The sequence below is a fragment of the Corvus hawaiiensis genome, chromosome 4 (genome assembly GCF_020740725.1).
Source record: "Corvus hawaiiensis isolate bCorHaw1 chromosome 4, bCorHaw1.pri.cur, whole genome shotgun sequence".
In the NCBI taxonomy this organism is placed as follows: Eukaryota; Metazoa; Chordata; class Aves; order Passeriformes; family Corvidae; genus Corvus; species Corvus hawaiiensis.
Genome location: NC_063216.1, coordinates 49,253,468 through 49,268,195, shown reverse-complemented (window position 1 = coordinate 49,268,195; position 14,728 = coordinate 49,253,468). Strand labels below are relative to the sequence as shown.

The window sequence follows — 14,728 nt, the reverse complement described above, 5'->3', positions numbered from 1 at the left end:
GTTTCAATTGTGAAACAACAGCCAGACATATATTTAGTACAAGGAGTTTATGTGCTTAATGAACAACAATAACACCTTTTACTCCCATCAAAAATTTGGGCAGTAATAGGTAGGACTCTGTTTCTCCCTATGCATTTTCATGGTCATTAAGAAACCTGGGAACGAGGTTTAAGCTGCTCCTTCAGCAAATGTGTTTTTAAAGAAAACAGGTCTCAACAACTAGTCACATTCACAAAAACAGATTTTTGTTGGTTTTGGGTTTTGTTATTGCAGTTTTAGTAGTTAATGACAGAACATGTATCCACTGAAGTTCCTCATATGGGCTCATCATAATCTCTGGACCATTACTGGTAAAATGTCCAGCTGCTGATAAGAATTTTGAAACATTTTGCCAGAACTTCTGTGCTGTCTAAGAGATGAGCTGAGAAAACACTTATAATTTGCAATTGCAGTTAAATATTTGAAGAGCTTTTGACCTACTTGTATCACTATGTCTAACACAACACATACACCAAGAAAAAGAATAGAAAAAAACCCACACTACTGGGTATTTGTCAAAGTACATCAAGAACCTTCACAGTTGTTTTATTTTTTATTTGGAAAAACTTCTGATTTGTCAGAAGAGCCTGGAAGGTAGACTTGCTTCAAGTGACAGTTGAGTAATGCTGTTTGCCCTTCAATAAATGAGGGCTACACTGAGAATCTGGAAGCACTTATCCTGGATTGTCTCCTTTGTGCAGTAAAATCTCTTGCCCCAGCACATTACTGAGAGTAGAACCAACGGTGACACTCAAAAGCAGGCTTTTAAAGAGGATCTTTACTCTTTGTAAGCTCAAATTGCACCTTGTCTGCATTCCCAAATCAAATGCAATAGAACCAACAAAGAGAAGGAAAAGAACAGTGCTAAGCCTTGGGGAATAAAGAGAGAAATCTTTTTCTATAGGTGGTTTAAGCCTATTCATGTAGATCCAGTGTCTTGGAAAGAATCACTGCTATTCAGGCAAGGAGACACTGCTGATTTAAAGACTCTTTCCAGACCCTCTAAGGATGCAATTACCCAAGAGAGCTGAGCTAGTCTAAGAGCTTGCTCCCACCAAAAGGAGCAGCTATGTTTCTCACCCCTAGTGATGGTGAGCAGACTCACGAAGTGCCACAGGTGTCCAAAGACATTGCAAGAGACAGAATGAGGGAGGGAACACATAAAAAGGGCATTGCCCCTTTTGGCAGTGGTGAGGTGCAAGAACAGCTCGGACTTTGTTGTCAAACTGCACCCCCTTCAAGGATACAGCAGTACCTAGATTTGCTGCCAGGTCCATGAAAATGCAAGGTAAAGTCACAGGAGAAAACTACCAAAGCCAAATGGCTAGAACTATACCATACTAAACAGTACACTGCTGTCTGTTGCTCTTTCCCTTCCCTACATAAAAGAACCCAAAAAAACCCACCCTACCCAAAGCAACACAGTGGATATTTTCCTCAGGATTTCTTTTTTCACAATCTAGCAGCAAGACACTGACATGTACATTTCAATTGCAGATGCTGTGGCTACAGCTATGCCCCTGCTAGAATCATTGCTTTCATTTTTGTGGCCTACTCAACAATAACAACGTGAAGAGCAGCTGCAAACACTCAACACTCGTGTCCAGTCAGCACTGGACAGGACAACACCATAACTGCCTCCTTAGCAGGGAAGGCAGGCACAACTCCATCAAAATGTGCCTGAGAACTGCTGCAGTGACTCAGATGCAATGATTATCATTTAGTAACCTGTCTGACCATCCAGAAAGTCAAGAGTTTTAAGGAATACTTAGAACCTTACAGTGGACACACACACAAGGTAATCTCCTTCCTGTACATAATGCTTATAAACTGTCTCAAAACCTGCAATACAGATCCTCTCTTTTTAAAACAGTGGAATAGGCAGTGTTCCTCAATGAAGTATAACAAAAGAGCACCTGCAAGACTTAGGCAAAACATAAGAGTAGTAAGACACACCATTTAAGAAGACCTCACATATTTGAGAATATTCTATAAACTGTGGGAGACACCAGTTCTTTTACAGAATGTTGGGTGTTGAAGTGCTGCTACAAATAAGATTGAACTCCAGAGTTTAGCAAGCAAAACACTTCTGTTTACTGTATAAAAAGGCAACCTAGCAATGTCAGCAGTACCACTTCACGTATCTGTGCCTTGACAACTTATGATGATCCCCAAGTTGCTTTAGCATGCTACAATTACTAAATGAAGAATACTTTACTCATCATAGTTATTCAGATACCTAAGGGTGAATAACCAAGTTCTAGCTCTACTTAGAAAAGTCACTATCCAAAAAGCGTCACTACAATATAGACCTAGACAGATTACCAACTTGAAAAAAAAGGGCAACATACTTACATTCCAAAACTTGCGCTTTGCTGTTTATATCTCTAGCAACAGCATGGAGACCATATAACGCTCTTTAGTACAAACTTACCAAAGCTGTAAGAAACCTAAACCGCAACAGATTTACTACCCAACAGGTATCAACAAAGTTACTATCACCAACAGGAACCTATTAAGGAACTTCCTATCTCTCTCTATACTGAGAAACTCAAGCATGGGAGAAGCATCCATTCAACATCAGGATCCCAGCCATGCAGCTGGCCTCCCAGTCTCCCAACCTTCAAGTCCTTCCCCTCCACAAGTAATTAGCTCTCATTAATTTTTAGCTAGTAACAAAGAAAAATAAGGACGTAGGTTACAGAAGAGCTATTAGCTTGGAAAACAAGCAGTAACAAAGTGACAGTCAAAAATTTAACTGGTAATAAAGCTAACAGTCTTCAGCAAAATTCCAAATCCCATCCTTCTCATCTGAAGAAACCATCCAAAAGAGCATGCCATTTAATCATCCTTAAGCAGTAACTAACCTAAAACAACAGTAGGCACCAACGTTTGTGGAATACTGTTGTATCACCCCTCCTTCCCCACAAAGATGACACACATGGAAGGGCCGATTTGCCCAGACTCAGAAGCATCCACATAACTACTGGGACATTCCATATAAAAACCGATACTTCCAGGTATGACATTTGACCAAAACAGCTGAAGCATCAAATAGATATTAATTATCTTAGTCAAAAACACATTGAAGAGGTTTTCCCTATATTCATCAGTTCTCACCACCCTATCATACAAGATGGAGCCTCATTTCCTGAGGAAGCTCATGAAGAGGTGAAGGAAAACTGATTACAAGCTTGCACAGCATTTAGTAGTTCTGAGTATGGTACTGAACTAGTTACTTTACTGGCACGGATGGGTAATTAACTACAGGAGGCAAATTTCATTTCTCATCTTTCTGCATGTCTACTATAAAACACTTTGTTCCACCAGGATAGATAGCAGAACTTTACGATCTCTCCTGAACTCATTTTAAAGGTGAGAGTAAACTGTGTACTTCAACAGATTTCTCCACAAGTCAATGTAAATCAATTATCCCACAGGATTTTCAGTATCTGACAGCAGATGTGAGATTAACTCAGACCATGTGACATTACATGCCAAAGTATAGCTAAGTGGCACCTCTATACTATCAGTATGTTTCAGGGTGACCACTGACAACTAAGATGGCCCTGTGTTTAAGTAAATTCAATTCACAGACCAAAAACTAGATAAAGCTAATCTTGCTAATCAGCAAGGAACAGAATAAAAACAAAAAAAAAGGCACTTAGGGGAGTTAGTTGTCACAGTGCAGTTTCATTTGATTCAAAGTATATGTTCTCAGCTGATCAGTTTAACCTGTAACTTAAAGTCATGCTTGTGTCCCAGCTGACTTTCTAGTGACACTTCTCAAATCTGTGAGAAAAACCCTTCCTACTCTGCTAGAGGACAAACTATGTTACTCAAGCTTCTGTCAGCTCTTGACAATGCAAAAACAGAGAGGGCAATGCCATACAGCTTCTCTACATGCCTAACTAATTTTGCAGGGTAGCTCCTCAGTAAGTCTGCACTGATAAGACTGCTTTCCAAAAATGCTCTGTATCTTATATATTATATAAGACTAACCCAGACATAATCTTTACAGAAGTACACAGCTGGGCTCACAACAGCCATAAGGAGGAAACATTCATTGGAGCTGTAGTTAAGTCCCTTGGGAAAAAACAGCTTCATTTATACAGAAGACAGGATGAATAAAACCTAAAGACTGATACAAGGTGCTGAAATGTGTATTCACAGAAATTAAAAGTCCACCTTATTTTTCTTTCCAAATCAGTATTTTCAACAGAAGGCAATATGCACTGTGCTGCTGTTTCTCCTGTGCATGCATGCGTATGATAAGACTCTCAACAGAAAAAGCACAACACCACAACCACCCCTGCAGAAAAACATGTGTTTGCCACTGGCTAAGTCACATCATTTCATATACTGGTAATAAAACACTGAAATACTGTAGTAATTGCTATAATACAAAGAAATATGAAAGAGAATATAGTGTACACAACATTCTGTCGCAAAATATGCAATTCAGCACTTAGGTGTTCCTTCTAAGTAGTCTGTGACTAAACTGGGTGAAATTGAGATTTACAAACAACAGGAACTCATTAGGGATTAGGTACTATTGTCATGGTGCACATGGTTCAAGCAACTAAATCGAATCAGCATAAACTCAGGACCTTGCCTTCTGCTGCTCAGGCTCTTAGTCCCATGCATACTTTTGCAGCTGAAAGGGATAGCATTACATACCAAAGTCAGCAAAAATGGCTCAGCTATTTCCAAGAACAGAGGTTTTTTTAAAAGTACTTTTTTCTAGCCACTTGGAAGCACTAGTATTTTCATGCAAAGATATTTGGCAGCAGGTCACAAAGAGTAAGAACATGCTTTTCACACAAGTAACCCTTCCAAATACAGCCATGTCACAGATTTGGGGGGAAAGAGTTTGCATTTAGTCAATAAATCTCTCCAAATCATTGCATTTAATTTTTCCCCCGATAAACTTGGTCTGTGTTTAGCATACACAAATAATTTAAAGTTCCTATCCCACTGCTACACAGCACATGCAACATTCCCACAAGATGAATGAGCATACTTCAGCCAGTGCTATGGCAACACAGCAGGACTTGTTACAGTCATCTCTCTGATGCTAAAGAAACTAGAAAGACCATCTTTATTTGTCTTAATACCATCCTAATCACACCCAAATACCCAGACTTAACCATCAGGGATGCAGGAGCTGAACCAGAAGACCTTGCAAAGACAGAAGCAGAGAAGGCCAAGACCTCTTAACAGTGGAAGGAAAAATGATTGGCAAAACCGATGGAGTAAGACTGAGCTCAAATGAAAAGCTCAGGGGCAAGAAACACATTTAAGATGCAAAAAGTAATGGGGCAACAGAACAAGAGTAGTAGGTGATTAGAAAAGCATCCTGAGCTGTAGACAAAAAGGACGAATGCAGCAAAGGAAGAAAGAGCATGCAATTGTACAACTACAAACTACCACTAATTTTTCTTTTACCTAAACCATAGTAGTCATATTTTTAAACTTCTGAATGTTAAACCATTGCAAAATGAATGACATTCTTCTAAAAAAATTTATGTAATACACAGGCTCCCCTATAACTTTATGGTTTAACTTACATGGAAAAAAAATGGACTACTGAAGATTGCATAGAATCATAGACACAGGGTTGATAAAAATACCCTGAACTTGAGTCCTCTATTAAAAGCATGCCGTTCTTTCATTTGAAGCATCAAATCAAGGGTTTAGTGATATGACATGTTCATCATTTAAAAAAATTGTATTTCTGCAAAAAGAAAATTCAGATTACATGTAAAATATACAGACATTGAGTCAAAAACAAACAAAAGAAAGAAAATAACATACCCATTTAAAAGTACATTTTGCCTCTCTGAGGCATATACTTTAAAAAAATATATACTAGATGAAAGCTATGGTGTCAAAAATACAGTCATCAGGCTCCTTCTGGCTTTGAATAACAGCATTTCATAAGCTCAGGTCAAAGCTTTTGCAAAAAAGCTTTTGCAAAGCTACACTAACCTTTTGCAAAACCTGAACAAAAAGAAGTGCTGTATTTGTGAAAAAAGAGAGTTTGCAAAGGATTTATGACTACTACATTAATTTTAAGCATCATTACTGTATTTTGTACAAAATCTACAGTATCTGTAGAATAACAACGCATTGGACATAATTTCAGAAGTAGTAGATAGGTGGGGAACAAGTAGTTTCAATTACTTTTGATCTTGTTTTCACAGCCTTTACTAGCAATAACTTTCAGGACAGCTAAAATAAAGTTAGAAAACCCCAGCCAGGAATGGAAGACAGGTATGTAAGAGAAGGTCTTCTTAACACAAGCAGCAATGCAAAGAAAGGTAACACAAACTACTAATGCAAGATGGTAACCTCAGATCTGAGCTTGAAAATACAACCTGAACTCCATCATCTTTCCTTCCTTTCCTTTCAATTTGTGAAGTGAATCTAATAGAAAATCATGCTAATCACCTTTTTGACTTCACCATATACGCGGCATCAAGAAATTATCTACAACACAACAGTACTTTACTGTGAATTCTTAAATAACCAACATAGACTTTGTTATAATTCATTATTCTATGTCACTGCAAACCTTCAAACAGAACTTAAACTTTCCATGTCAACAACACTAGAAGCTCTTTACAATGATGAACTCCACTGTCATTCAGAGTTTCTTGCCAGAGTAACAACCACAAAATAACCACTGGAACCCAATAACTTATCCAAGACTTGCATAAGGTACCTTTCTTGCTTGGGATGATGAACCTGTATTTCAAAAAATACAATTGTATAGGTTTAAAGAGAAGAATATAATTTACTTTCATCACTACAGGTATCTTTATTTGGTAACATCTCTAAACCAAACTCCAACAAGCTCAAGGTAGCCCTAACAGATTGATTTTCTCCAACTGTTTCGTAGGACTTCCAATTACTTTTTGTTACACCCATCTATCCACAATGGTCACTACCTCTTACCTAAGAACTGATAAACTAAGAAGATTCAACAAAAAGCAAAACTGCATATAGAAAGTGCTTATTCAGTAGCTATATAGAAAGCAGAGGAGAATTTCATTGCTGCTCCAATGTCCAGAATTACTGAAGTTATCACTTTGAATAGCGAGCAGACCAATTAAGAACACACAGCTACCTTAAGATTCTACCTTAGCATCCAAATTTTTAATATCAGTTCAACTCATTCTCATGTAAGTGTCTCCATCTCTCCTGTGGCATAGCAAGAAAAGCACAAGTTTACATTGCTCCAGTTTTGGCCTGTGTTGCTATCTAATGATATGGACATAGATGAAGACTTCTATCAGACACTGATCACATGGAATTTCACATTCTTTATTACTGCTGGCAGTCTAACAAAAGCCAGGTAGTAAGTAGAGAGACAACAAGGGCTAACTCAATTGACATTTCCAAGCAATTTCGTACTAGCTTGGAAAAGTTTCAAATATCACTAAATGCATCACTCATGTTTACTCACAGATAGTACCTGTGATGGCAGATCACAGTTAAGCAGTACTTTCACCCCTAACCATTGCATTTTAGCAGGAGCTCACCACTCCTTAAATTAAAAAATGCATTAAGACAGACATTATTATTAGTGTCTATTAAAAAAAGTGATCAGATACTGCAATTTACCACACTATTAGGCTTTAGAAAACAGCTACTGGAAGACATAGTTCTACTTCCCAATTCTCTCTATGTATTCTTATATATATATATATATATATATATTTATACACACATGCAAAATCTGAAAATCTCAGAAAGCTAAGAAATACCACCAATCACAGAACCATAAAATTAAAAAGTTACTTCTTCATTTTTGCTATGACAGAGAACTTTTGAGTTAAAATTCCAATTCTGTGTTCTCATGGAGGAAAAAAAGAAAGAGCAATACTACTGTTTCATCAAAATAAATTTGTGAGACAGCATAACTTGCTAATAAAAAATAAATAGGTGAAAATACTCATCTTAGCACAATATACACAAATGTAAGACATAGATGTACAATGCCTACACAGATGTGTGTATATGTATTTGTTTCCTGAATAAATTAAATGCAGTATTTTAATCATACTTTTGTCAAGTCAGCTAACAATTTCCCCAGTTTAGAAGTTACAACTTCCACATTTATTTATATAGAATTTGTTTCTCCAACTGAAAGTCTTTAGGAAAGTTGATGCACTGCGAAAGAAGGACATAGGAAAGTTAAACCTTTCAAGAAGAGCCAGCTTCCTCTTTCGATTTTTTTTCTTTTTTAAAGCTCCCAACAGGGAAAAACTACTTGTTGAATGTGGTGAGCAGTACTTAAGTACACATTATGCACATTCAACCTTTGAGAGCCCTTCCAAGGCATCACCTTCATGCCTTTGGTGCTCCACCAGAGCCAGATGCAGAGGTGACAAACAGCTGTTTGAGACAGCAGAGCTGCAGCTGTAGGGAACAGAAAGGTAGAGGCACATTCACCGTCCATCTCGCAGAAGCTGCAGCCCTCCCTTTGCTATTTCATGACTGTAGCTACTTTCCTGCACGACAGAATCAAGTAGTTCAGGGTATCAAAATAAGCAACTTTCTTGCAAATTGTATCCCTATCCTCACCAGTTGGGTGAAAAAGAGATTAAACAAGTAAGGAAGATAGATACAATATCACCGCACACAGATCCTCTCCAATCAAGCTCACTGCCTTTCAGGGCAAGGTGGACTAGTACATACAGATGAAACAAAATGTGTCTATGATGCTGAAAAGCCATGAATTAGCCCTTGTTTTGAAGTGCTCCAAAGCATATGCACTTAGAGATCTCTGGAGTTTATGAGTACAGAGGATGCTTAAACACTGAATCTCCACTTGTAATTAAAAAAAAAAAAGGTAGAAAGATTGGGCAATGTCAAGATTTATAAAATCTATTTCAGCCTTAAAGGGTTTAGCAGATTTAACCATAATAATTTCAGCATTCATTCAGAAAACCTGGTAACAATGCTTGAAAGCACCAAATAGTCAGTTTAGCCATCATGAGGAATTGCTCTGCATGTTTTTATAGGTATTAACTGGAAGGACAACTTTCCTCCCTCACCTTAGACTGTTGGCAAAGAAAATATGAACAGTGGACTGACAGAAAGCCAGGCTTCAAGAATTTTGGTGTAGGTATGGCAAGCCAGCCTATCGAACTTTTACCAGCAGTGGTTTTTTCACCCCTATTAATATAAAGTATGTTTAAATACATCATTATTTGAAAGACAAGTTACCCTTTGATTACTGTATAAAGCAAACCTCAGTAATTTAAAGTTTTTGCATAGGTTTTTTTTAGTACTCAGGACAGTGGAAGACTGAGAAGATTCTGCAAAGAATCCCTCTAACAGCATAAAACCAAAAACCAATAGATGTTTGTAACCTGAGATGAACCATCATGTATGATGAGCAGAATCACCTGTAAGTTTTATAAAACCAGGGGCTAGAAGCCATGCAACAACTGCATTAAACTACAGCCAGCTGAGAGCACAAAAAAACTCTTTATCATCTGGATGTTTCCAAGGGAATAGCTGACTAACCGGAGAATAAGATAAACTTATAACTGCCTGTTGGGTCAAGCACAACAACCTTCACATACTGTGATGGAGAACCATAAAATCATGGCCAAAACACTCACCTGAAAGGTGTTTCCAAAGGTAATCTGAATACGAGGTGAACCAGTCAACCCAGGACTGCTATTCAAGAAGGTCAGAAAAAACATTCTCTTCCATGACCATTTGGAAGAGAGATATTTCCTCACACTGATGCATCCTCAGGCCATAAAGCTGTTGTCTGCTCTGCTCATTGCAAAGCAGACTTTAAGGTCAGTGAAACATGAAAGAAAATGGATACATTTCTTATTTGTGTAATTTGTCACTCAAAGTTCACACATCAACAAATGTAAACTGTTGAAAAGAAACCTTCAAAAGATTTAATATTCTGACTAAAAGTCTAAGCAGCCTTCCCCACCTCCAGTATGTCTCATCTTATTTAAGGAAATCACAAAATCAAACACTGTATTCCTAGAAATGCTAAAGGAAACATTTGAAAAAGTATTTGGGATCATTTCCAAGTATTTTCCAATGTCACTGAAGAGGATGCTATCCATTTTAATACTGTGAGTTTCTAAATACAGCTTTTCCAGTTAAAAAAGAAGAGACAGGGATTATCACATATAATCAACCGAATAGCAACAAATTTTTTGTCACTCTGTCATTTCATTTAAGAAGCCTACTATTTATTTCCGCTAAGATCAAATGAAATCATGACAAAATGACTCTCCCACGTGTAAGGGTCTGAATACCTATATATATTTAAGTTAGATTATACTTCACTTAAAACTATGATCCACTGAAAGAAAATCAAAAGTCCCCAACATATTAGTTATCTACAAACTTAACACTGGACACTCAGTTAGCTAGATTTCCCTTTAAGGTTACCGAAGCTATAAAATTACAAACTTAAAATAGCTGTTCAATAATCAGGGACATTCCAATCCATTATATAAGTATTACTTAGATGGGCATAGCCTTAACCATCTCTTGACATTTTAAATACATGACTCTGCAAACAACACCTAGTTACTGATACTAAACACACGGTAACTACCTGGCCTTTCTCCCTATTATCTCGTTCTTCCTAAAAATTTTAAATTAATTAATAGCCTAAGATGAAAACATCGTGAGAGGGTGGGGACCAGTTTTAGTCCTAACAATACTGGTTTGTTTTGAAGTTATAAACGTGGAGATGGATTGTCAAAGATGAGTTACATTTGGGGCTCAGGCTAATAATATTCTTTAATACTCACCAAAGGGGGAAAAAAAAAAAAAGAAACTGGGACACCATGTACCATAAAACACAAGAACTGAAGATTATCTCACTGGCTCGGTAAATTGCTTCCAGGCTCCAGCGCTCCCCTGCGCAACTTTGCTGATGTCTAAGTCAGTCGCGATCCCACAGCAGCACAAAAGCAGAGCTGGGCTTTGAGCTGAGCCTGTCCGAGCAACTTCCCCCACAACTCTAAGGTCCCCGGTAAGTCCAGAAGCTGCTCCTCCAGCAAAAGCCGCCGGTGTTTACAGCTCCAGGCAGCCGGTCGTGCGCCCGCCCCGCCGGGAGCAAAGGGACGGCGGTGCTCCGCGGGCCGTATCTTTGTTCAGCCCCGCTCACGGGTCACTGGGCAGGGCTGCTGCTCCTCCCGGTGCGGCTCCACAAAAGCTTTCGGCACGGAGGGGGCCGGCGGATCGTCCCGGCCGTCCCGCTTTGTTTCCCTTCTCGCCCCAGGGGGGCCAGCGGGCACCGGGAGCCGGACCCGCGTCTCTCGCCGCGGCGACCGAGCGTCAGCACCGGGCCCGGCCGGGCTACCGATCGGCGCCACGACGCGGGCGGCAAGGAGAGGCGGGGAGGGGAGGGAAGGGGGGAAAACGCGGCCGGAGCCGGCAGCAAACTCCGCCCCAGCCCGGCGGAGCGGCGGGAGCGCCCCAGCCCGGCGGGCTCCGCGCGGGGGCGAAGGCCCCGGCCGAGGCGGGACTGCGACCTTTCCCGCCTGCCCTCCCCTCCCGGCCCGCCAGCGCCCGGCCCCGGCCCGCGGCCCCGAGCACTTCCCCTCGCCGTGCGGAAATTCCCGAGAGAGGCGGCCGGCGCCAACCGCCGGTGCTCACCTGGCGCCGCGACGTCCCCTGGCGCAGTCTCTGCCCCGCAGGCAGCGGCAGCTCCGGGTCCGGGTGCCCGCGCCCCCTCCGCCGCCTCGGGGCTCGCGGGGCCCCGCGCGCTCAGCGCCCGCCGCGCCGCCACATGTCCGCGCGTAGCCGGGGAGCGCGGCGGCAGGGCCGGCGGCGCCCGGGCGGGGGCGCTGCTCCGCTCCGGCAGAGGCGGCGCCCTGGCAGCAGAAAGCCCCCTCCAGACCGCCCCGCGCCGCCCTCCGGGAGCATTATGGGATAGGTCCTCCAGCACCACCTGGAGAGGCGGGGCGGGAGGGCACGTGACCCGCGGCACCGCCCCGGCCGGACCCAGCCAGGCGGGTGGGCGGGGCCGCGCGGGGCGGGCGGGGGCGCCCTCTGGTGGCGGCACAACGGACGGGCGCGGCCGAGGGATGGGTGCGCGGCTGGTGGCGTCATCTATCCGCGACGCGGGGCGCCCTCAGTGCCAAACCTTTTTATTTATTTTAATAGTAGTAGTAATTAGTAGTATTTTAATAAAATTAGGCAACAGGCACACTGGACGAAGCCCTGTGGCCACAAGAGTGTGTGACGGGGCAGCGTGAGTCCGGCCCTGCAGGGGGAGGAAGCTGGAGGGCCCCGGGGCGCCGCGGGGTCAGCGGTGGTTAGTGCTGGCTGCGGCCTGTGGCCTCACGGAAACAGTGACGTCTAATGCTTGTACATTTCCATAACCAGTTGTTTTAAAAGCTGTTTGCCGTGGTGTCGTACGTCCTGATTACGGCAGACAGGAAAGCAGTTCAGTGCAGCAGCAGCTTCTGTGCGCTGACCCTGTTACATCTCCATCACAGCACCGCCAGACTCTGCGTCTGCTGGAGGCTCGTCCATACGGCCTCAGAGGCAGCGGAGAGCTGGGAAGCGCCGTGAAGAGCCCTCAGCTGAACGCCCAGGGCAACACACGTGCCATAGCAACACGCGACAGGGAAGGAGAAGCAGCTCCCCCAAATACGCAGGCTTGGTTGAGTGTCTCCTTGCGTTCAGAATGAAGTCACAGCCTGAATCGAGTAAAATGTGTATCAGCGTTAGCCTGTCAAAAATTATGATACCTTATTAGTTGCCATGATTACTGAGAGAGTATTAATTTAGGATCAGCTCAGAAGAACTTGAATTAAGTAAGAGCAGGCTGTGGGAGAGAATGTAAGAAGAGTCACAGGAAGGAAGGAAAAGACTGTGTTCATTGGAAGGCTGCAGGGAAATGTAATAAGAAATAAGACTGCTCCTACAGTTTGGAAAACATAGACTTAGGAATGGAGAGTAAATGTTTAAGGTAAGTCTGACTTTAAAGTGATTAAGGTTAACAAATTCCCCAAATCTTCAGTGGGATCATATAAAAAAAGGAATAAGGTGTTAAGAAAATTGGGATTAAAGAAAGCCTTGTTGTAAACACAAGTGCTGTGTTTTGTCCACGCTGAGATCTTGAATGACCCTAGAACTAGACGCTGAAGCAATTAGGAAGGTAGAACCACAGCAGCAAACCAGCTGTGTGTTTGCCTAGCCAATCGCAGGGGTAAGGTTTTGTTGCAAGGAGGGCATACCGCACTCAGCTACTGTATGTTACTCTTTGTTACTGTTGAATCCTTAACTAAAGTGGTTACTAAGTCACTTGGGCTCACAGTTGCAGAGAGAGCTTGGAATTCACTGTTTCTGTCACAAGTCGCAAAGATGTTACTGTCACCCACTCGTGTTGCACAGAAGAGCCATAATAAGAAGAGAAATACCTGTGTGAGAAAGGAACGCAAAGAGAAACACTCATCGCCTCTGATGTGCTGTCTGTACTTTCATTTGATCCCCTGACTGTCTGTCTCGTATCCATCCCAGTACTGGCCTTTATGGCTACTCACACAAATTTGGCCCTCTCTCACCCACCTTTTGAGATGGACGTGTTCTGCACACTGTTTATGATGGGGGCGGGGGGAAATCTGGGAGTTCCCTTCTGTCAGCTCTGGCAAATGTGTCTTTAGTTTTCCTATGTGTACGTGAAGTTCCAGCCTGCAGATGTTTCCAGTCCAGTCAGGGCTGAAGGACAGTGCTGTCCAGTTGGATGTCTGCTCCCAGAACCAGTCTGCCAAGGATGAGCGGTCAGTCAGTTCTGCCGAAGGTGAGCATGAGATATAGCTCCTTCTGTGTGCCCTGTGCCTGCTGAAAGGGGGAGCGAGGAGTTTAGGTTTTGTACAGGTGTATAGAAAAAGGGGGTCATGAACTCTAATTTTCTACTAATCTCAGCAAACCCTGTAATACAGGCACTTTCATAAATTTATTGGGCTGCAGTCATTCATGCAATCATTAGTATTTTTCTCAAAAATCAAGACCAGAGGGTGATTTGACCTGAAGGGATAGCTGAAATATCATTGGAAATTGAGATGAAGATGGCAGGAAAAGAAGTATTAGCTGGGGATAAGTTGTTAGGAATGGATACACAAGTTGTTAAAATTTCTGGATTAGTGGATGAATTGTCAGCACCAGCCAGTTTTGCTGAAAGGAGAATCTTATGTTCAAAATCTTAAGATCTGGGAACCAACCTTGTGATTTTTGACATTTGATAATTTTTTTTCATGCTTTATGGTGGTAAAAACCTAATGTCTTTAGTCTGTTTTAATGTGTTCTAAAGTCTTCAGCTTCTTCAAATGTTCTTCAAGTGACTGATGGCAGAGGTTGTCCTTAGTTGAGGTGGTCATCACACCAGTAAATCCTTTGTAGGTGAAGGATAGGGCTAGTGGAGGCAGTTACTATGGCTGATTGTCTTTTCTAGGTAGGTATGAGTAGGGCTGTTTCTTCATTTTCCAGCTTGATCCAGAATGTTCTGCTGAAAGACTGTGGGTAAATCTAAGCTGTAGAAGACACAAAATTTTTAGTGGTACTTTGGAGGCCCTTTGTGCATGCCCTGTGTTTTGTTTGGGAGATTTACTCTACCCACGTTTTCAGAGTTTCCCAGTATCTGTGAGAGCTGGAAACGTTCCTGAAGCAGAGCCTCTCGCTG

General features: G+C 42.0%; 1 protein-coding gene across 7 annotated transcripts in view; it reads right to left on the bottom strand.

Annotated features, from left to right (window-relative positions):
• SCAF11 (SR-related CTD associated factor 11) overlaps positions 1-11,813 on the bottom strand; it is a 47,458-nt gene extending 35,645 nt beyond the window's left edge. For 2 of the 7 annotated variants that reach the window (XM_048300670.1, XM_048300672.1), the window contains exons 1-2: positions 10,848-11,438; positions 9,678-9,856 (exon numbers count right to left, since the gene is read on the bottom strand). In XM_048300670.1, coding sequence (XP_048156627.1) covers positions 9,678-9,761 — 84 coding nt within the window. In that variant the 5' untranslated portion in view covers positions 9,762-9,856; positions 10,848-11,438. Of the gene's footprint in view, positions 1-5,609; positions 5,635-9,677; positions 9,857-10,847; positions 11,441-11,697 lie in introns of those variants that run through there. The other 5 variants (XM_048300676.1, XM_048300673.1, XM_048300671.1 and 2 more) reach the window with 5 other exon arrangements.
• Positions 11,814-14,728: the final 2,915 nt, after the last annotated feature.